Here is a 22,948-nt window from a genome sequence, read left to right as displayed (position 1 = left end):
GAATATTTTATCTACAACACACAAAGCTTCCCAAAAGGTTTATGGATGGCTAGAAGAGAATGCCTCTGAAATGCATTTTCAGATAGTCCTGAAAGTATTTGCTAATTCCAGGGAGGATATGAAAAAGAGAAGAGCTAGGATCCTGGCTAGAGTGATGCTCTTGAGGAAGGCTGAGGGAGGAACAGTTGAAATCATGAAGCTTTCCTTTGACTGCTGTGAATTGTCATGGTCCATTTTGTATTCCTATATCAAAATGCCTGCAATCGGATACTTTATAAAGAAGTTTCCTCTTTGTAGTTCTAGAGTTTAGGAATCAAGATCACACACAGGGCTGTATCTAGTGAGAGCCTTCTTACTGTGTCATCATGGCTGAGGACACCTCATGGGGAGAGTAGGGACATCATCTCCCATCTTACCTCCTTACCTTCCAAAGTTCTCCACTCTATATATCAACATATTGATTTATGGATTAGACTTCCAATACTTGAGCCTTTGTAGATGTATTAAGCATAACATACTCAAGGAGTATGTTGAAATCCCAGGCCTCATGCCCCTGAGTCTGATCTTACTTGTAAACAAGACTTTTGCTGATGTAATTACAGCGGTTCTTAATCCATTACCAAAAAGGCTTAGGCTAACAAGTGGAGAGGTGGACAGATGGATTTACTAGTGTCAGACAAATTTCACTGTGAAGGGTGGCAGAGAAATGAAGCAGTGCCTGTTGGGGGAGGGGAGGGAGCATGTGGCAAAGGGGAAGTTGCCTTTAAGGTTGTGAGCCAGTGGATAAGTTCTACTGTGGATAAGTTCATTGAGGGGAGAAGTTGATGACTAAGGAGGAGGGTGATAACTCTGAGCTCATCTGAGGAGATGAAAGGAGATACATGTTAGGCTGTGAGAGGAACAAGGCCAGTTCATTTCCCCCTAAAATGCAAAAAAAGATAAAGAGAAGAGGATGAATGCAAATATCCTGTGAATAACATCTCCTTCCTTCCCACTCAGACTTCTGGGGGGGGGGGTGGTAAAAGGCAAAGTCATAGGCTGAGAGGCGCAGAAAGCAGGAAGTGCTGGAGGTCTTGGGAGCCAGGTATCCTAGATAGGGTCACCAAAGCTGGGTGGTATTGGCACATGCCTTTAATCCCAGCACTGGGGAGGCAGATGCAGGTGGATCTCTGTGAGTTCAAGGCCAGCCTGGGCTAGAGAGTGAGTTCCAGGAAAGGCTCCAAAGCTACACAGAGAAACCCTGTCTCAAAAAAAGAAAGAAAAAAAAAAAGCAAAGAAAAGGTCACCAGTGCTGTGATGAAGCACCATGACCAAAAACAAGTTGGAGAGGAAAGAGTTGGTTTGGCTCACACTTCCACATCATTTTCATCACTGAAGGAAGTCAGGACAGAACCTTAAACAGGACAGAGCATGGAGGCAGGAGCTGATACAGAGGCCATGGAGAAGTGCTGCTTACTGGCTTATTCCACATGGCGTGCTCATAGAACCTAGGCCCTCTCACCCAAGAGTGATCCCACCCACAATGGGCTGGGCCCTTTCTTATCAATCACTAATTAAGAAAATGCCCTACAAGCTTGCCTACAGCCCAATCTTATGGAGACATTTTTCTCAGCTTTCTCAAATGAAAGCGGAGGCTCCATCCTCTCCAGTGACTCTAGCATGCGTTAAGTTGACATAAAACTAGTCAGCACACCAGGTAATACTGCAAAAAAGTCTGGGAACAGGAGATCCCAGGAAGACACAGAGTTGATGAAAATTATAGGACTTCCCAGATCTAGGCACATCCTTCATGTATGCATGCTTTATGCGCATCTACTTATTAAATCCTTTCAATCAGCTGAGCAAGGGTCTACTATTTTCCTTATTCTTTTGATTGTATGACTGATGAATGAACAAGAAATTTCACTATTCTGTCTTAAATCATACAGCTAATAAGAAATAGAGCTGAGTTTTTAATCCAGATGGTCAGGGTGACTTCCACCCCATCCCCACCCACACATGGGTCCATCCCAAATGTTTTGTGACAGACCTTAGCACCTTTTTTTCTGTCAGACTCCCTTGCTTAGCTTTGAATGGCAATGACAATCACTTATTGAGTTAACATGTCTAGTTAGGGTCTTATACACTTTATATGAATTGATTAATTTAGTTACCACAAACTGTGATTAGGTTGTATGACTCATCGTTTTACAGATGAGGACAATGACTAGCCTGAAGTCCTATGGCTCCTCAGTGCAGCTGGTAGGGCTTTGTCACTGGTGTCTCTGCTGGGTGAGTGTGATGAAATGATATGTAGGACCAGGTGGTTGTCAGCATGGATCACTGCCACTCAACTGATCAAGGAAAGAAAGGTGCTGGGAGCCTAATCATCCATAACACAACTTAGTCTCTCTTTGAGTTTAAGTCTAGAAAAGCCATGGTTCCTAAATTGTTCTCTCTAGTGTCTCCTCTGTTCTGTCCACATCAGGATGGTCTCCCTTTCATATTTTAGAGTAGGTGTCATGCTTCAAACATGTGGACCATATAAGGCCTCTTGAGTTGAACCTCAAGACTCTCATATGACCCATTTGTCCAAGGAACTGTAACCAGGAGATGTCAAGATAGATGCCCCACAAAAAGGATGCCATGTAGATCATAGAGTGTCAATCTCTAGTTGCTTCTAAGCAATGCTGTGTCCCCAGAACAGTGGTCCAATCCACATATCTCATGACCAAGATGAGGACTCAAGACCACATGGTACCAGGGCAGGCAGATATGAGACGCAGCATTGCCTTTTAGATGAGCGATGAATCAGGATTCAGCTTTTTTCCAGTCTCTCTTTTCTAAATCATTGCTATGTGCATTTTAATAAGTTCCTTAAACCAGAGAGGTACAGAACCTTGACATTCTCATAGATGTGAGGTAGAAGCAAGAGTTCTCTGGAACACTACAGATGCTTGAATCTAAAGGATCTTCCTGCGTTTCTCCCTGGAGCATTTAGAAATGTTCAGTATTCTTGAAGAACATTCTTCCCATGATAGTAGGGACAATAATCATCTTTAGCAAGTAAGTGTTCTGTACATTATATGCCCAAATGTGTTTGCCTCAATCTTCACCACAGCCTTAGGAGGCAGGCACATTCCCATTCACCAGCAAGAGTAAGTGAGGCTCAGCAAGCCTGAGCACTTTGCCTAGAGCCACTGAGTGATCTGATGTCAGAGCCAGACTGATTGATTGGAAGCCTGTGTTCTTTTCCTCTGTCTGGAGTTAGTTGGCACCCCAGGCTTAGCTTCCCTGGAACCATGGTAAATGACCACAGCCCTCAGTGGAGGGAGCCATGCCTCTGTCCTAAATTACTGAGTAGTCATTCTGACTTTGATAACTATTTAACTATTTCACTTCTCCAAGACCATTTCCTCATCTGCGAAATAGAGAAAAACAGTAAGATTTTCCTGTAGACAATCAGAGGCGCTTTCTTCCAGTGCTTTAGCACCATGGCACAGGGTCCAAATTGCACAAAGTGGTGGCAGTTTCTCAGGATGCATTCACTAAGCCCATTAATTTGGATATACTTGTAGGAAGCACTGTAGTTTTGTAAAAAGAGATGAAAACAGTATTTGGTCTTCCTGGGACTAGGAAACTGCCCACCAGCAGATGATAACAAGAGAGGCCTCTTCAATTCACTCAATTCTTAGTCGAGCTCTGAGGTTTACCCTAAACTCCTTGACCTTGCAAGATATTTGGAGCAGTTAAAGAAAGAGCTGTTCTTCCTGCAGAGAGCTCTTGCATCTTCCACCTCCTCTGCTGGTCTTCTTCAGGACTGCTCTTGGCCAGAGTCCTGCTTAAGACAATGAGACAGCTCTGAGATTCTGATTGCAGTCAAAGACAGGGATTTGGTTGTGCTGGGCTATTTTCCAAGGGAATCACAGCCAATATATAACTGAAGAGAAAAATAAATGGTGCACCGGGGTCCCCTGGAGTAGAAATAAGCTTTAGTGTCATTTCATCCCCCACAGGGCAGGTTGTAGGCTATTTAGGGGCATTGGGAAGAGTGCTGGTCTCGGAAGGCAGAGGCCAGCAGTCTAATCTCCATGACTTAGGGCTGACAACCCCCCCCCCCAACACCAATTTTCTCATCCATCAATACAGAGCCTAGAAAAGGTGACCTCAGACACACCTTAGTTTTAGTTCCGCTTCTGAGTCCTCTGATTCTGCCTTAAAGGCAGGAACTAGATAAAGGTTTTTAGACCTCCTCAAATTTCTAAAAATTGATATTATCACCTCCAAACAGTCCTCCCACTCTTTGCCTTGGTAAATACTTAGGATACACAAAAGGTATGACTTCTAAAGTTTTATTTTTATTGCACATTTTTTAAATTCTTTTTCTTTTCTCTTATGTCCACTCTGTAGTGGTAAAGGTTGAGCAAAGGCCTTGTATCTGTTAGGGTAATCTACATCTCCAATGATGCAGTCTTTACCAAGTTGCCTGTGTTGGCCTTGAACTTATAGATATCCATCCCCAATCTGTTGAATAATTGAGATTGTACTACCATACTTAGCTAGGCTGTGCAATACATTAACAACTCCTATCCCCTCCCAACCCACAAAATTTATCCCTAAGAATGTATAACATTCAAGAGACACTGGTAAATTCTCCTGTTGCAGTGGATGAAATTGACCTAGAATTTGCCCTTGACCATGCTCTGCTCTGTTTTTTGTCTTTTGCCACAGCTTGAGATGCTTATTAAAAGCATATTTATGTTTTTGTTTATTTGGGTTTTGTATCTTTACTGATAAAAAAAACCGATGACTAGGAAGCATTTATTGGAAACTGAATTTCTTTCTGGAGGATGATCCCTTGTTGGGTGGTTACCAAGCTGGGTATTAGAGTCTTGGCCCCTCCCCCCACCCCATCTGATGAGATCTTCCCAGGACTGCACTGATAAGATTGAATCCAAGACTTCCTGTGACCTTGAGACTGCCCCCTGCTTACTGCTCTGGCCTTGTATACTTCCTTCTCAGTCCATGCGTGTGTCCTGTAGTCAAGGGTTGTTTATTCAGAGTCCTCACAGCTGTGGATACCTCACCTTCATGGAGGTACAGGGACTGGTGTCTGGTCTTGTCCATTGTCATCTCTCAAGGTTACATACAGCCTAGGCAGAAGGAAGACTGTGGATGGGGTTTTTTTTTTTGTTTTTGTTTTTGTTTTTGTTTTTTTTTTCACAGTAGAGGTGCTTCTTTGTGGGTGCTGGAGTATAATGTCACCATAGGTTAGTGTGAGCAAGTACTAGAATTGTCACATGAGATAACTAGGGCATTTCACGTAGTTCTCTGTTAGAGATTTTAAAGCTAGAAATAATCCATAGGCAAATAGAACAGTCTTCCTTCAGTTTACCTTGTGAGAACCAGATTGGAATTCCCCTGATTTGCTCATCCGAAAGTGACTATCTAAGGAAGAAGCTCAGTCTCCTGGTTTCTAGCCTCTCCCTTCTAGAGCTAGGCTGAGGCTCATGGGGAATGGAGGAACTCCAGAGGTCCACCAGGGGAAAGAGCCCTCAGGCTGGATGCCAAAGCCAGGGCTCTCTATCTCTTTGGGACTGGCCCTCTTTCTGGTTCAAGGTCAGTGTGGAGCTCCCTGCAAGGAAAAGGGAGAGGAGTGGGCTTAATACCAGAGCCAGGCCGTTTCTGGAGGGATGATTAGTGTGGGACATCTGTGGAAGTCCTTGAGACGCATCACTGTGTTCAATCCCCACCAGCTTCCTCTGAGGTGGGCATCAATGTCTGTCATTTACCCAAGGGAAAGTGGCTGGCTCCTGAGCTACCTTGGATTGGGGATTTTTTATAGAAGGCCTTGGATTGGGGATTTTTATTTTTTATTGTTAAAGAAGAGGGGAAAATACAGAGCCTAACCCCTCTTCTCAGTTCTCATACACTCTATAAATGTTGTGAAAAGTAAGCAGAGAACATGTACGGGTTTAAAAATTCAAACAGTAAGTTAGTAAAAATCAAAGTTAAGCATCTCCTTCCTTTCATCCCAGGCCCTCTCCCAAAGGAATGAATGTTGTAAGCAAGTTTATTACCAGAAAATATGTTGCTTGCATAAAACATCTTCCTTGCATTGGGCCTGCTGGTATTCTCATTGTATAACTTCTAATTATTCTCTATATAAAAGGCACCATATTGAGACATTGTTTTGCACCTCACTGTGGCAGCCTCTTCCACCTCTTCTTCCTCTTCCCCTTCTTCCTCTTCCTTCTCCTCCTAGTCCTCTTTTCCCCTTGCCTTGGAAATCATTGCCATTGGTCCTCTGCCTCTATCTTTTTCATAGTTGTTACTCACTGGCAAAAATTCTGCAGTCAACCCTGTGCTGTTTATGCCGGTTCATAGCTTGTGGAAAAATTGGAAAGCCAGTAAGTAGGAAAAATTCCCAGCAGCTGGGTGACAAGCCGAGTAGGTATTGTTCCATGAAGTAACCCCCTTGTCATCTTGTATTATGGAATTCTTAGGTTTGGTGAAATTGTTTAGTTTTTTTTTTTTTTTTTTTTTTTTTAAGGTACATTATAAGGCTGAGTCTGGTGGTGCATATCTTTAATCCCAGCATTTGGGAGACAGAGGCAGGCAGATCTCTGTGAGTTTGAGGCCAGCCTGGTCTACATATTGAGTTCCAGGACAGCCAGGGCTATGTAGAGAGACCTTGTCTCCAAAACAAATCAAAACAAAACAAAAACCAAAATCAAACAAACAAACAAAAATATTTGTCACATTTTTATTTACATTTGCTTAATTAAGAGTTAAGGTTAGCTAGTTTTATATGTACATTGGCCTTTAAAATGATTTAGCTTGCTTTCTCCTGTGGGGTCAGCAGCAAATGGGGGCACTTGTCTGTTTCTAGTTGATGTACACTTTTGCAGTTGGTGTGTCAGTGATAGGATTCAGCTGTGTGTAAGCCGGGGCTGGCCCTTTATCCTGGGCAGTACAATCTCCTGCTGGGGTTTTATATGTGCTCCTTTTGTTGTCTTGGTCATATTTTTGCACAGAGGAGTTTCAGCTTTGCGTGTGTGTCTGTGACTCTGGCCTTCTAGCTGTCTCTCAGCTCCTCAGAGCTCCGTTCCATGGGAGCTCTAAGCGCATGCTCTGCATTGCAAGCAGGCTCCAGAGCTGGAGAGCTCTTACTCTGTGTCTGTGGCTGCTCTCTGGTTTATTCCATCCTCACTTTTTCTTTGATGTTTGTTCACCAGCTTCACCAGGGTGGCTTAAGACCCTTTAGCCCTACTGCTGTCCATAACGATAATTCTGCAAATGTTTAAAACCATGCAGTCTGCTTTACCAGTCTTTCCTTAGGGAATTTTAGGATTCCAAGGCTGGTTGAAGATTAGAAACACATACAGCCACAATTTCAGAAATCCTATGGCTTGCCTTTTGTTGGCAGCTTATTTCTCGGCAGGTGATTATGGGTAGTCTTAAAACTGAAGACCCTCCGTTATCTTCGTTCTTGAAAAAAAATTGACAGCGTATGAAATTCTCCACTAAGAATAGTCTCACCAAGCAAACTAATAATTCTCTCTATCATCCAACCGTCTATTCAGCCAACACTGTCTGTCTTTTATCTATTATGTATCTATCCATTCATCTACACAGTACCTATAATCTTATTACATCTGTCAGCAAATAAAATAAGAAATTATTTACAGGGTGTCAGGTTCAAAAGAAACCCTGGACAAATGACTATCTGTGGTATCCACAGAAGTTGATGCTGGCTTCCAGGCTTACTCAGCATCCAAGGACCTGTTCAGAGTTCATGCTGGCATCCTGGTTCTTCTCGGGGCTTCTAATCCGCCCTCTACCCTAAATTTCTCTAGCTAATGGGCTTCCCTCCCCCACCGTCTCAGTTCCATATAAGCCTGCTATTTTGGCTATCCACTCTTTTTATATTCCCCTCTTGATCCCCTCTCTCCTGGTTGTCTCCTCTTCTGCTCTCCTCCCTCCTCTTTGCTCTCATGGCCCAGTGCAGGCCATGCTCAGTGTTCTACTTTCTCTCTCTGCTCTGGACTCTTCCAGATGTCCCTGGCTGTACTCTCCCTCCTACCTACAACAAAAAACTCAACCATAATACCTTGGAGCAGTTACATCCTCAAACAACTAAAGATAAACATACACCACAAAGAACATCACTGGAGAAAAGAACCATCTAGCTGGACATAGTAGCATAACCTTTAGTTCTACATTGGGGAAGCTGAAGCAGGAAGATCCCGAATTTTGGTCATCCTGGGATGCCTAGCAAGACCTTGTCTCAACCAAATGAACAAATAAATACATAAAACAGAACTATTTAACGGTCAAACACATCTCCAGCTTCCTGGTGTAAGAAACAGAGTACAGGATCAGTTCCTCACAACTTTGTCAACTACTTTCACATTCTTACTGCAGAAGTAACTGTTACCTTGAAATATATATTGAAAATTATGTTGAATGTCTTTATGTTTGTATAACATTATGCATGCCCATGTCCTTAAGCAATATCAAACATGATACTGCATATTTCAAAACTCCTTCTCAATCCTGCCACCCTGTTTTTCTTCAGTTTGCTTTGTGTGCTCAGCATTATAGCTGAGATCATCCATGTTGACATTTAAAGTGTCAGTTCACTTCCCCTCATTACATTTCACTTTGCGCTGTTGCAGAATTACGTTTGAAGACTATACCATGATTTATCACTTTTTTTCTGGGTAGGATTGTAGAGCCCCTGTTTGTCTCAATTACAAACACAATTGCACTGAACTTGCTTATGCTTGGCTTCTCATAAGCTCATGAAGGTTGGTCTAGGGTGGACAGCTACAACAAGGCACTGGTTCTATAGTCGCCATACTCAGCTCTATCAGCCACTGCCACGGTTGTTCTCAATACAGTTTCCCTGATTATCCTTCCATTAGGACTCAAGTCAGAAGTCTTGGGCATTTCTATGTTTGCCAGTCTACTGGGTGTGAAATGCTCCTTCATTAGAGTTTTAATTTGAATTTCCCTGATTACTTGCGGGACTGAGGACTACTTTATGTGTATTGGCTCATTGGGTTTTCACCTCTGTAAGTTGCCTATTCATTTTTTGTTTGGTTTTTCTTATTTGGACTGTTTTCTTTTTTTATTGCTTTGAAGATATTTGTGTTATCTTGATATTAATACCCATGTGTTTGCTAGCCTTGAATATATAGTTTTATGATTACTTTTGGTGTATCATGATTAAAGTTTTTTCCATAGTTTCTTTTCTAGTTTATATACATTATCCTATATTCTCTTCTAACATTTTTTTTAGGATTGATATTGTATATTTAGGTTCCTAGTCATCTTTGAATTGACTTCTCTGTGTATCTTTATATGTGCTTTTATCAGTGGGATATTTTCCCAACTGCTCCATCTATATTTAATTTAAAAAAAACCTGCATGTTTTTTAGTAATTTTATTACTTCCTCTTCCTTTCATTATTTCCCGTGAATTTTGAAGTGGGCAAAGGAAGCCAAAATGTCTTTATTCCAAAATATTACCAAATTCTTAAAAAGGCCTAACACTAAAGGCTGTGTGATATGGACTACGTATATTAACACATTTAACTTCCTCAAAGGAAATGGGGACCATTATTATGTCCCTTTGGCTTAGGTGGGTTTGAAATGCAATGTCAGTTGAGTTCTAGGTGAACATGTGCCTCTGCCAGGATGTTGTCCCAAGAACAAAGGAGTGAGTCCCAAATAGTTTTTAAAAACAAAAATTATATGTATGTGTTTATATGTGCATGTGAGTAGAGGTGCCTGTGGAGGCCAGAGGAGGATGTAGGATCCCCTAGAGCTGAAGGTGCAGGTGCTTGTGAGTGCTGGGAGCCAAACACTGCTCCTCTGTAAATGCCCTTAAACTACTGAGCCATCTTTTCAGCCTCCCCACCATTATTAAGAGGATGACTTCACTTACTACAGATTTCATGTTTTAGGAGGTTGTATTAAACTTTTTTCTTAAAATTTAAATGGCATCCCATCAGGCTATATTTAGATATTGATCCCTTCTAATAGATAGTTGAGGACTTGATTCTTTCTCTGGATTTAAAGACTGAAGTCTTCCATCTGCTCAGGAAAACAGCAAACAAATAACTTTTAATTATTGCTTCTGAACCATCCCTTCTGTCCCTCCTCAGGGAGTCTTATTTGAAATGGATTTTGAATCCTAGAGTGTCTGTGGTGTCCTCCCAGAGTTTATCTCTTTGTCCTTCTCACTTAGCGTGCAGCACGAATCTCTCCTAGGATGCTCCATCACCAATTTCCCTCTCCATTCAATCTGCAGTTCAGGAATGCAGCAGGCCACCAGTCTGCATTGGTTTGTTTCTGTCTCATGGCTGCTGATGCAATTTCACAGATGCAAAATTCTGTCAAGTCTCATAGAAATCACCATTTGGATACTATCCAATTTTCACCTCCTGTTTCTTGCCACAACTGTCCTTTGTTGGAACACATCCTTCTAGTCTTTTCAGAGCTAGCAGCACAGCCCAGGTGGTCCAGAAGCCCAGTCTAGGACCTTTCTGCTTTAATGCCCGCCGCCACCACCACCACCCCTGCCTGGTGAGAGTTTCTCCTTTGTACTGCCTCTGACTTGTTGTGCCTCCTGAAGAGATTTGGGAAGGCCATGTAATTCTGACAGGAAGTCAAGACAACCTGGAGAGAGACTGAGGTGGAACCAAACTTCAGTGCTTTGTAGAGTGCTGTCAGACAGGGGGTGGGGGCTCAGGTGGTAGCACCTGGGGTCGAGATGTCATCTCAATGCTTTTCCACCCTGTTGCATTCAGCAGGTGGTGGAATGCATGCTCTGAAGCCTAGAGTCACCTTGCTCCTGCCTAGGACTGTATGACTTTCTGTCCTGTGACATGGGGACTCTCGAGCTTCTTTGCCAACATACAACACCAAGCTCTTGCTTACTTCCATTTACAGCCCTGATGCATTCACAATTGCTTCTCTGTAATTCCAGTTGGCTCAGAGAGAGCCTACCCTCCCTTGTCCCTTGGCTCTGGTAGTTGACACATAAGCAGAGATTGACAGCTGTTTCTACAGGATGGAGGAGAGGATTGGTTGTTTGAATGACATCCTATGAAATTGGGTGATACCTGCTCATATCTTTGTTATTACCCCTTCATCAGCTCGGTGCATCATCATGGCACAGAAGAGACATTGACTCCTCTTTTCTGATTGTCTACCTGAGTGGGGCTTCTCTTTTTACCAGCCCTTCTTCTCTTATATATTGCAGAGGCTTTTACGTCATTCTGAACTTGTCTCTGGGTCCAGCTGAAGACTGACCTGTCACTAGTCCCAACAGAATAATCAGAAGATATGGTCATTGAGGCATAGTGTATCATCTGCTTTACCTGGTGTTTGGCTGCTCTTCTTGTGCTATAACCAGACACCTGACAGAAACAACTTCAAAGAGGAAGTGTTTAATTTAGCTTGTTGTCTAGAAGAGTCCTTCCAAGGTGGGTGAGGCATGACAGAGAAGCTCTGTGCACACCATAGTGGGCCAGGAAGGAGAGGGCAGTGCAGCTTTGCTCGCTTTCTCCTTTCACTCCATCCAGTCTCTCCAGATGCTCAGCCTGTGTCATGGAACCAGTCACACTCAGGGTGAGTCTTCCCTGTAAGTTAGTGCTCTCTGGACACATCATCATTGTAACACCCAGAGGCATGTCTCACCAGTCTTTAGGATGCTTCTAAATACAGTTTAGTTGACAGTGAGGATTAGCCATCACATTCATGAACTTGTCAGAAATACAGTTATCAGGGCTCGCTTCCCACCTAGGAGCCCAGTGATCTTTGTGCCATTCTGGGGAGTTGGGTGCTTGCTCAATTTTGAGGACCATCGAACAAAACAAGGTTGAAGCAGTCACTGTGTTTTCCATTTCAACTTCATAGGGTGATTTCCAGAAAACTGTCCTTAGAGGTGCCTTTGAAGATCACAGAGGAGTTGGGATGGTGATGCATACCTTTATTTCTAGCAATAGGTAGGATGATGTGGGAGTCTAGGAACTTTGAGGCCAAACTGGGCTCCATCATGAGACCCTGTTTGAAGACAGACAGAAAAGGAACCTGTAGAATTGGTTTTCACATAGCTTTTCAATTTGTTTAACTCAAAATTCTGCAAACTTGATTGACCCCAGACTTCTTTTATCCTGTACAATGCTTATTAACTATCAACACTGTTTACTTTTTTCTCCCACTCAGAATCAATTCCCATGAACTTGGATATTACCACCTAGAATTTTCCTCCTTACATTCACACTATATTTCTTGGGTACAGTCTTGGAGAATAGTCACAGCTGTACCTCTGAGGTCACTGGGGTGAGAGGTACAGAAAGATTTTGGAATTGGACAGCAGTAGACCTGGGTGGGATTGAAGATCCAATCCTAGCCAGTTCTAGGAACTTGGGTTCTTATTAGGTGTTGGCAAAGCCAGATATCCATAATGGAATGCATGTAGTATTTATAGTCAGAGGACTGTAGACATCTCCCAGCTTTTGCCTGCTGGCCTCAGTTTTTCCACCAATAAATTTGGGAGATAATATTAAAATAATAAACATAAGGAATGGCATGCACATGGTATTGACTAAAATGTTTAAAAAGTAGTATATGCAAAAAGAAATCTGTGTAAACTATAAATTTCTATAAAATTTTATCTACTATTGTCTCAAAAGCCATGCTTGTAGGGTCTCCATTCCTCTGCCTGGCCTGCTGTAAGTGATCCAGAAACTTCAGTTCCTTTTTAGACAAGCAAAGCTCCATAGCACTAGAGTAATGCTTAGTCCTGAGGGACCTTGTTCATCTGACAGATAAGAATGATTTGTAAACAGCATAGGCTCTGTTTTATGTTCCATCTTCCTTAGTATTGATTTGTTTATCAAAATTTTTATTTATAAAGAGTACAAAAATAAACCAGCCCAAATTCTGCAGGATGCATCACAGGTTCTGAATTAATGAGGTCCACATTCATGAGGGCTTTGGATTGTTGCTCCCTTTTCATCCTTTCTAAAATGAGGTGGGGGAACAACAATTGTTCTTGTTACAAAAAAGGGGTCCTGGTGCTCCTTTGGTTGGTAGCATTCCATGTAATTCTTCTCCTCTTGAGAAAGATGATTTCTCCAGATGCTAGCAGCTGTCAAAAAGCTTGGGATTGGGGCAGAAGTATTTAGTTTAGGGCTGACATTGCCATGAAGCTATGAATTGTTTGCATGATTTCCCAACAAGAACCTCCCCTGTGAAAGGCAAAAGAATGAATGATGTAATCTATTTTAGAGTCAAGAGAATTGGTGGCAGGATTCTCATGACTTTGTTATCCCTGACCCAGGGACCTTGATAGAATCGCACACTCTTGAGTCCCGTTTTGTGTCTGCTGAATCCATCTATTTAAAGTGTTTCTAGTATTCTAATGCACACTCAGATTTGGGAACTGAGATGAGGAAGGAACTGGGGACAGACTTCACCTTCCAGAGGAAAGAGTGCTGGAGCCCTAACTATAAATAAACTTAAAGAGACCCCAGCAAGAGGTCAGTGACCTTCCTTACTCACATGAATCCCCCGTCTTGGTTTGTTTCCACTTGTGCTGGGGCAGTGATTCTCAGTACTGGGCCTTCATTAGAAACCAAAAGAGCTTGTTTAAAATACTCCTGCTTCATTGACCAAGTCAGAATGTCCAAAGTTTGTCTGACCATCTGAACTTTTCAAAGTTCCACATTATTCCCAAGTTACCCTGTGTTGAGGGCTCTAGAACATGGCTTGCTAAGAAATATTATTTTTTTCTTGTTGACATGGGGTATATTTTTTCTAGATATTTATCTTTGTGTTTGTATTATTGAATTGTGTGTTCACTATAGAAAAGACAGCTTACAAAATAATGAAGAGTTGAGAAGAGAGATAATTAGCTGTCAGCTGATGAGGTACTTGTGCATTTTCTCTCAATCATTTTCTGCTTTTTTTAAATGCTCTCACCTGAAATTTTATAATGCTGTTACCATATTTAATATCTCATTTTTCAGAAACCTTTTAACATTATATATTACAAGTTCAATGTATAATACACACTGTGGGAATCTGAATAAATAGTGAATTGCGTCCATACTTGTGTGTATACATTGAGGATAATACTGGGAAGGGTTCTTGCTTCACAATGTTTACAATGCTTGTGTTTCAGACACATCATAGATTCCTATTTGAATGTCAGAAGTAGAATATTTACTTCTTCCACTCTAAATTTCTTCTTCCATAGTCCTCAACCTGCCCTTGTCTTTTCTTTACCTCAATGCACATGAAGATGTCTGTATTTTGCCAGTTAGGGGATATAGTTTTATTGCAGTGAGTCAAGAAAGGAAATCATAAAGATGTTGCCAGTGTTTTATGGGCACCATTTCACCTGTCAGCTCAGCTGTTGCTAGTTGTGGTCCCACAGGTTGTGCAAGAATCATAGATACACACACACACACACACACACACACACACACACACACACACACACACACATGGAAGCTGCCATTGGGCCCATTCCTCCATGCTCTGCAAGGGAAAAAAAAACAGAGATACAAGGCAACAAGGAAACAATCTAGCAATTATAGAAAAGAACTTGGAAAATACAGAAAAGTTGACAGGAGGCATAAGGAACACCCATGCTCCAATTTTCTCCAAGGTAGTTACCAGTATCTGTGTGTCTTCTATTTTTAAAGTGTTTTTTTTTTTTTTTGAAGATTTTCTTTATTATTTTTACGTATATGGGTGCTGTGCTTGTATGTATGTCTCTACACTACATGGATGCAATGGCCACAGAGACCAGGAGAGGGTGTTGGATCCTCTGGAATTACAGATGATTGTGAGCTGTGTGCATGCAGACAAGTGTTCTTAACCACTGTGCCAATCTTTCCAGCATCTATCTGTGTGTTTTCTTTTTGCAATGCACTGGCTTGAAATTTTACAGCCATATTATCATATTTAATGCATTATTCCCTCAACACCTCTTAACTTTAAGAAAGGATGGTGGGACAAGGACAGAGGTCCTATCTGGCTTGTTGGACATCATAATGGTACAAATTCAGTACACAGTTAGTACTTGTACTTTTACATATGGAATTTTTTTAACCTCTTTTTGGGCTTCCAAGATTCAGTGTGGTCTTCTCTGGTGATGCTGGGTAGTATCCATGAGTGATAGCAGCCTGGCAGCTGTGGTCACAGCAGAAACAGCTGACACTCTGTTGTACTGTATAGCCAGGCTACAGTGTTCAGCAAGCATTTTCAACTTTAGATGTTTCAACTTGCCATGGGTTGACCAGGGTGCAACACCACTGTAAGTTGAGGAACATCTATAAATTAACATTCTAGTGTACTCTGTGGTCACTCAGAAATGCCACAGTCAAATCATGTGTTGTCTCCCTTTCTCCCTCTGCTTTCAATGTAGCATTAATCTTTGTCATACAGCAATATATATACACATATAAGGTGTGTATGTATAATGGATATGCACATATATCTCTATATAGCAATATATTCTCAGTAATATATGTGTATATATTATATTATTATAATATATATATTTGGCCTTGTGGCTCAACTGTTGGTTTGACCATAACCACACCACCATTGTTGGGCAAGATGGAGCTGTGATTGTCTTCTTTGTTGCTGTCATGGATGCGTCAGGTAATTCTGCCCATCTTCTTGCAGGGCATTATGGGAAGGATGCTTACCGAAGTGGAGGACCAGATCTCCATAACTTCATCTCATCTGGATTTGTCACATTAGGAAGAGGACACACGAAGGGTACAGTGGAAACGATTTTTTACTAAAATACAGAGGTTGCCTAGGGAACCCCAATTTTAAGTGTGAAGATGGTATGGAGTCCCGAGGCTTACTCAGGATCAGGAATAAGTGGGGTGGTTCCATGGCAGCATGCCCTGGGCACAGAGATGACCAGGTGGTCACATTTATGACTTTAGAGGGTAACAGACCTCCAAGAGACATCCATCCCACTCTGTACATGATGGGAACACAAATGCTGGTGGCTCCCCCATGGGAAGGGACCACAGGCAGCATGGTGGGAAATGCTACCAATGGATGCAGCACTTGTAAAGTGTGTGTTTGTCTCTGGGCTGTTGTTCCCTTCCCTTTCAAATGCCCTATCTTAGACCCAATGTCAATGTTCTGTACCCCACGTCTCTAAGCCAGCGTGTATGTGGACAGTTCCGGCATCCTCGGTGTGTCTCTGTAAAACTCTGTGATGTGGGTACAAAGGTAGAGGTTATTCAGACCTTCAAGATGCAAGATGAAAGCTAAGCTAGCGTTTGCCAAGCTGCTTTACGACCTAGCTGACAGATTGCAGAGCATCTGCGCAGGGGTGTGGAATCCTCCTGATTCTGTCTTTTGTTTAAATAGTCCTACTAGTGTTGTGAGCATTCTGTCACTGGATCCCCGACTTCTTTGATTACCTCCCCAACACCTGTGTGCTGTTACAGACTAAATGTGAACCCTGTTGTCGGGATGTTCCATTTCTGTCTTTCTCTGAAATATGTGTCTGTTTCAAGTGTGAGTGAACAAGGACTTTGCATTATTTTCTTACGTTCAATGCTCCTACTTTTTAAATCCCCTGTGATGTGTGTTTACCCTATAGAGAAAAAGATAACTGTATCTGTGTATGTATTTTCTGTTGTCTATTTGTGTCTAAATAAAGTTTATTGAGGATACAGGTGGCATTTGTGGCTATTAAGAGTTGCAGAATCAAAATGAAATCAGCTGTTACAGACGGGGAAATGGGCTACACTGTTAAACACAGAAAAGAACAATTGTAGAGACACACTTGCATCAACTCAAACCTGGAGTTACCAACCCCTGCATATCAACCTGGTGGTATTTATCTATTGCCATGAAAAAGAAAGCTTTAAACTCAATACTTTAAAGTAAAATAAACATTTATTATGGAGCATGGTTTCTGTGGGTTGGGGATTTGGGAACTCCTGAATTAGATGAATCTCTTGTGAGTTTTCAGTTACCATGTTAGGCAGGGCTGGATCATCTAAAATATTTTGACCATTGTTGGCAGATATAATTCCAAGATGTCATACTTATATGGTGCTATATTGGCAGGAGGCCTCCATCCCTCCCCATAACATTGTCTCTGTGGGCTACTTGAGTGGTTTCATGATGTATTGGCTGGGTATTCCCAGCGTGGTTGATTCACAGAAGAAAAAGACACAAGACACAATGTCTTTTATGACCAAACATACTGGTTATACACACCATCATTTTCATAATATCTCATAGGGTATACATGCCAGTTCTCTTCAGGATAGGATATGATTATCCAGTGACAAGAATTATCAGGAGGGTCAGGACACTTGGAGACCATTTTGGAGGCTGGCTTTCTATTACAGATTCCTCATGGAGTGGAGTTACGAATCTGTTTTTCAGACATAACCCAACAACTTACCAAGTCTTCTCAGCTGTGTGATTTTTCACCCTTACTCCAACCCTTTGAAGGGGGTTCAAGCCATAATGTCAAGTAGTACACTCTTTATATTGAACAGGAGGCAAAATACAATGCAGTCTTATGCTGTTCTCTTTGCACTGGGGAAGCAAAGTCAAGTCTGGACAGTAAGTAAAAAAAGTGCAGCAGAGACAAGTCCAGAGAGGACTGAGGGAGGGAGCTCCTCATGCCAGGGATGGATGCTGAGGAAAGGTGAACATAAACCTGCCTCACCCACCCCCACTCAGGAAGGGGAAGGCTTGAAGTAGAAGCTTGCTTATGCATTAGAAACAGGAAGGAAGTGTGTGTGCTCCTATGAAGCAGGACAAAAGAGCTATAAGGCTGCAGAAGTATTTGGGCTGCTCCAAGGTTCTTTGGGAGATGGAGAGTTAGTGAGAATGTCAGAGCTTTTGCCCAGGAAAGATCTTTCCAGATTTCACAGAGAATTCCTGAGTAGATCATTTTTTCTAAGTGATACTTGCTGGAGAAGGGGCTGGTTATGATCAATCTTGATGTCCAGCAAGATGCATCATGAGGTCTGAGGCAGGAAACAAAAGAAGGGAGAAAGTGCTAAGAAAAGTGATGGGGTCTTCAGCTGGAATACCCATACCCTGATGCTAAGTTAGTAATCTTAGCAACAGAGGAAGTGGCAATGTAATGTGTCTCTCTGGCAATTTAAGTCCCAGATCAGAGCAAGAGCCATGGTAGGGTTATGGAAATTCTAGGGATTGCACAAATAATACCTGATTTATCTCTGACTCCCTGAGAAGGGAATATTTAAAATTAAAAAAAATGGAGAGATTTTAGCCAGTGATGGCTCTGGGCAAATGACATAACAAGAATAAGAGTGAAGGAGACTAGATGGTCAGTGGGATGGGAAGGGGATATTATAGTACAGGAGGGACATTTGGGAAGGGACCAAAGGCAGCCTGATGTGAAACACTGCCCATGAACCCAGCATTTGCTGCATCTGCCTTCGGGAGTAAGAAAATGGAGGCAGGAGTTTTATATCCACATCTATCCATAACTTTGAGTGATGACCAGGGTCCAGGAACTATTGTACTACTGGGTAGCTAGAGGAAGGAAAGAAGTTAAGGCTGCTTTCAGAGACCCCCTTGCATACACAGTCAACACATCAACTGAGCACATTCCACTCGGCACTTTTTTCTGTGTCTGAGCTCACCTTGCAGCCCTTTGCCAGGCCCACCTCCTGGTTTGACCCAGGCTACTCTGTGGCCATACTGACCTGTCCCACCTGTGCATTAGTCTAATTCTGTGGTGGTTCTGTTTTCAGTAAGGCTTGAAATCAGATATTCCTCTCTAAAAATAAGAAATATAGATGCATGGGCCTCCATGGAAACATAGACTGTCATTCATGCATTAGAATTTGAGCATGAACCCTCAGATCACCAACAGATTGAGGCAAGAAGAATCCTGAACCATTCAACTGAAAGAATCCAGTTTAGATACTTTCACAGTCTCAGAAGCCAGGGGAGTGAGTGGGTTGAACTGTGCTAAGGTATTTGAAGGCTGGACTCCAGATAAAGCACAGAGCTCAAAAGGCGTCCCTGTTTCCATGGCAACAGTGAGGCAAGATGAACAGCAAGAAAGAGAGAAGGCTCAACCAGCTTGCCTGAAAATGGCCTGTATGAAGCTGATACTAGCTAGGACCATTCTATAAGGTATCTTTCTATGAAGGAAGAGTGTATGGACCTACAGGAACAGACCATGGGGAACTCTTGTATTCAAATCCCAAAGCACCATGACTCTAAAGCACTATTTGCTGTCTTATCTATATACATTGCACAAATTCTTTGTATAGTCCATTCTTATTCACTGTTGAGTAATGACTGAATACCAAAAATGAGCCATTGGTTTGGAGTGTCCAGATTTATTCAAGGGTATTTCACATGGTCCTAGATAACACACAGGGTTGTTCCTGAGTCCTATGGTTAGGAAAGCACATGCTAACTATATGGTGCTGTTTTATTGTACTTGAGTCAACCTCACATGATATCTACTTGTTAAAATTGATGTATTACAATCAAGGATGGACCTCAACTAATGGAGAATGCTGCCCACCAGTGAATCCATCTTTTGACATACCTGCTTTTCAAGTAAATGCAAAAGATATCAGATAAACAAAACTCACCACAATATCTTTGAGAGTCTCCACTGGGTTCTTCTCTTTGCAAACTCCTCCATTTTTCTGAACAGTGGTTATTCTACAAAGCTTTCTCTGTGATCTAAGCCTATTGACAAGAATACCCAGTACCCTCTAGGAAGCTGAAAGGATGCTGTCACTCACCTCCAACTGGTCCAGAACTTTATCCCTACCTAGAGTAGTTCCAGCAGCAATTCAACCACAGTAGGCAACATGACAATCACAACATCCTACATGCATTTCCTGAGCCACCCAAAGTCTACCTTTGGGTTAGCACAAACCTGTTTATCTTCATGACACTTACTTGAGGAAATAAGCTACTTTCCATTGAGGAAGTCAGGCTCCAAGCTGGCCAAGGAAAATGGATATCATCCCTCTTTGGCTCAAGTCATTCTGAGAACGTATTGGGTTGAAATGACATACTACCCTATATCTTCGTGTGACATCTAAGCTGAACTCTGTCACTCACTGCTTTAATTAATACTGTTGTTGAAAGTTAATCTACATTCTGAGTCCTGGGACGTGCATGTTCTTGGGCAAGCTTACTTCTAGACCTGCCATCATTGGCCTATATAGCTAACTACATCAGGCTTGTAGACTATTCTGCTGGATAGAAGAAGTAGTGGGGGAACAAAGGCTAAGCATCAAGGTACACTGCAAAGGCTCCCTGATTAAGGAGATGTCAATTCATCCCTCTAAATACAGGTAACCTCTTTAAAAGCAGAAAAACGTGGGTACCACTAGATTCCTCCATGGTCTCCAGTAGTGGGACATGAGAGAAGGCTGGGACAACTTTGGAGTGATGAGTTCATTCCTTATTCTATAGTATCTACCATTCTACCTGCTTCCTAGCAGGTGGTGGGGGGAGGCTTACACAAAACCTTTTATACCTTGGAGTACAGTGCTGTCCTCAAAGCCTCTTTGGGAGAGATGAGACCACCAGGTTCTTCTGGAGGCTGTCTTTCCCAACCAGTCAGGCTGCTAGCCATATCTTTTCTGATTCCTTATCAGTAATATGATTATGTTTTCTTTTTATCTTGAGCCTTGGCTTCGAGAGTAAATTTGTGGCCAGTGTCCTGGCTGCCTAGCACTGACCTTGGTGCTGTCTGCTCATCTAAGTTGGAAATATCCCCTGCCCATGAGCCACTCTTGGCATGGGCCTCTGCCATGTCATAACAGCCAAGCTGTGGGACTATATCAAGTCACTGGGCTCTGTGGCCAGGAGAGGATGGCCTTTCTACACTGTATTAACCAGAGCCATGTTATGCTGAAGTTTGGCTTCTATGCAAGTTACTAGCATGGAGGAATAGGTAAATTCTAGGTCTTTCTGCCTGGAGTTAGGGCCTCAGTCTCAGCCATACTTTCCTCTAAATACTGATATAAACATCCCTCATTAGATGGTTACAAATTTAAAAATGACATAAAGAAGAATGTCACTAGAAGAACACATGTTCAACCCTGTCTCCACTACCTCCTGTGTGGCCTGGACCTCAGTGGCATCTATTGGTAAGATAATATCATAACGCCAACCATCTCTCAGGGTTGATATGAAGACTGAAGGAGAAACACATGTCCTATCACACTAAGGACACAAGCAAGGCCAGCACTTCCTGGTGTTGCCCCGTCCCTCCCCAGGTTGCTATAGAACAACATAAGTGCACTCAACAGGGCATTGCTGGAGCTAGTAAGAAATGCAGGTTCTCCTGCCCCAGCACAAACAGGCATGGAAACATCGTTTGAAGAAGATTGAAGATCATTTACATACACACGAGGATTTGAGGAACACTGATACAAAGCAACTTTCCCTTTAACACCCTGGGTAAATTCTCCTGAGGGATCTGAAGGTCACTTCCATTTCTGAAATTTGTGTGTCGTACCAAGCACATCAGAAGCCAGCTTTCCAAGCTAGGAAGCTAGACAATTGAAAGATGAAAAATACTTGAGGTTGGAGGGGTGATACAAAGATATTTCTGAGGATTAGAATGCCTTACCCATTGAAAAATGGCAACTGGGGCATGAGTACTTGTCTATTTCACTCAAATTCATATGTAAGGTGAATAAGATGAGCGAAACACTATCAGCATTCAAGAAGTAGGCCAATATAATCCCTAGAAATTCAATAGAACATTCTGTGCATACAGCCAAAAAAGAACAGAGGAAGTCAAAGGGAGGGAACATGGTGTTGCCTGAGATGTCCCAAGTGGTCGCCTGAAGGACAGTGGAGCTGAGACAGTCTCTGTAGGGCAGGAAAGAGGGACTAGCTAAGAGTTGGATGGAGAATACATTTCTGCTTCAGGACCGTCCACAGAGGAATGCGTGTGGAAATGACTTGGCGAGAGTGCAGGATATGGGCGGGGCACCACAGAAAAGTGGCCAGAGCAAGGAGCACCTGCAGGGAGGATACAGGAACTGGAGCTAGAAAGCTAAGTTGGAGGCAATGTCCCAAGTCTTCCAGGCGCAAAGTATAAGTTGAGCTAAAAATTCTACTGGAAGCTAGGAAGAAAAGAGATGGAGGAGGGATGGGAAAGGGTGATGGGTCTGTGCCAAGGCACAGTTGGATGGGACTAGGAAGTTCTCATATGCTTGTGACTCTAGGCAACAGTATTGCACTGCCCTCTTTAATGAACTCAAGGCAGAACATGCGACTGTTTTCATCATAAAGATAAACGATCGATAGGATTGCTACAATGTGACCATTACACCTCAGAAACGTGTCAGCACATCTTATAGTAACCCATGAATACATTTAGTTTTTGTGGTTTTGTGTATCAGTTAAAATCTGTGCTTAATTAAAAATATTCTTGATAGCACTGCCCACGCTCCCCTTTTCCTTTCTACCCTTGAACAAAATTCTGTAGCAAAGCAAGCACTCATTCAATAGGCCTCTATTGTCAGCATCTATTGACTCCTCCCTGGGCAGAGAGGGCATAGCAGTGACATGCTACCACTTCGGCCTCTGCTCCTTCCTGGAGAATGTCCATTCTGCAGCAGCCCCGACTGCAGAGATAGAAGGAGCTGGGTGAGTTCTTAGACTTGTGGTCTGTGGAGACTCAGCTACGACCTCTGTTAAAAATGTTTCATCATGCCAAGCCTCAATTTCCTCCAACTAATCAGAGATTCATGAGACTCCTTCTTCTTTGATGTTCTGGGGTCATTTTGATCAGGCATCTACTGAACATAAAGATGCTGCATCGAATGAAACAAGGAGTTTTACCTCAGAGGTGACCTGAGAGTTAGAACACCCCATGTACTCTCAGAGTGGCCTGTTTACTGGCTCTGCAGAGCAGTGAGGAG

General features: G+C 42.5%; 1 protein-coding gene across 2 annotated transcripts in view; it reads left to right on the top strand.

Annotated features, from left to right (window-relative positions):
* The window catches only part of Shisa6 (shisa family member 6), a 306,926-nt gene that overhangs the window by 117,080 nt on the left and 166,898 nt on the right, over positions 1-22,948 (top strand). The window contains exon 3 of one of the 2 annotated variants that reach the window (XM_036196106.1): positions 15,696-15,791. The exons of the other annotated variant lie outside the window; for it this stretch is intronic. Coding sequence (XP_036051999.1) covers positions 15,696-15,791 — 96 coding nt within the window. The remainder of the gene's footprint in view (positions 1-15,695; positions 15,792-22,948) is intronic. 2 annotated transcript variants of the gene reach the window in all.

The sequence above is a fragment of the Onychomys torridus genome, chromosome 8 (genome assembly GCF_903995425.1).
Source record: "Onychomys torridus chromosome 8, mOncTor1.1, whole genome shotgun sequence".
Lineage (NCBI taxonomy): Eukaryota > Metazoa > Chordata > Mammalia > Rodentia > Cricetidae > Onychomys > Onychomys torridus.
The sequence above is the reverse complement of the archived record's forward strand: the minus strand, read 5'-3'. Positions and strand labels throughout refer to the sequence as shown.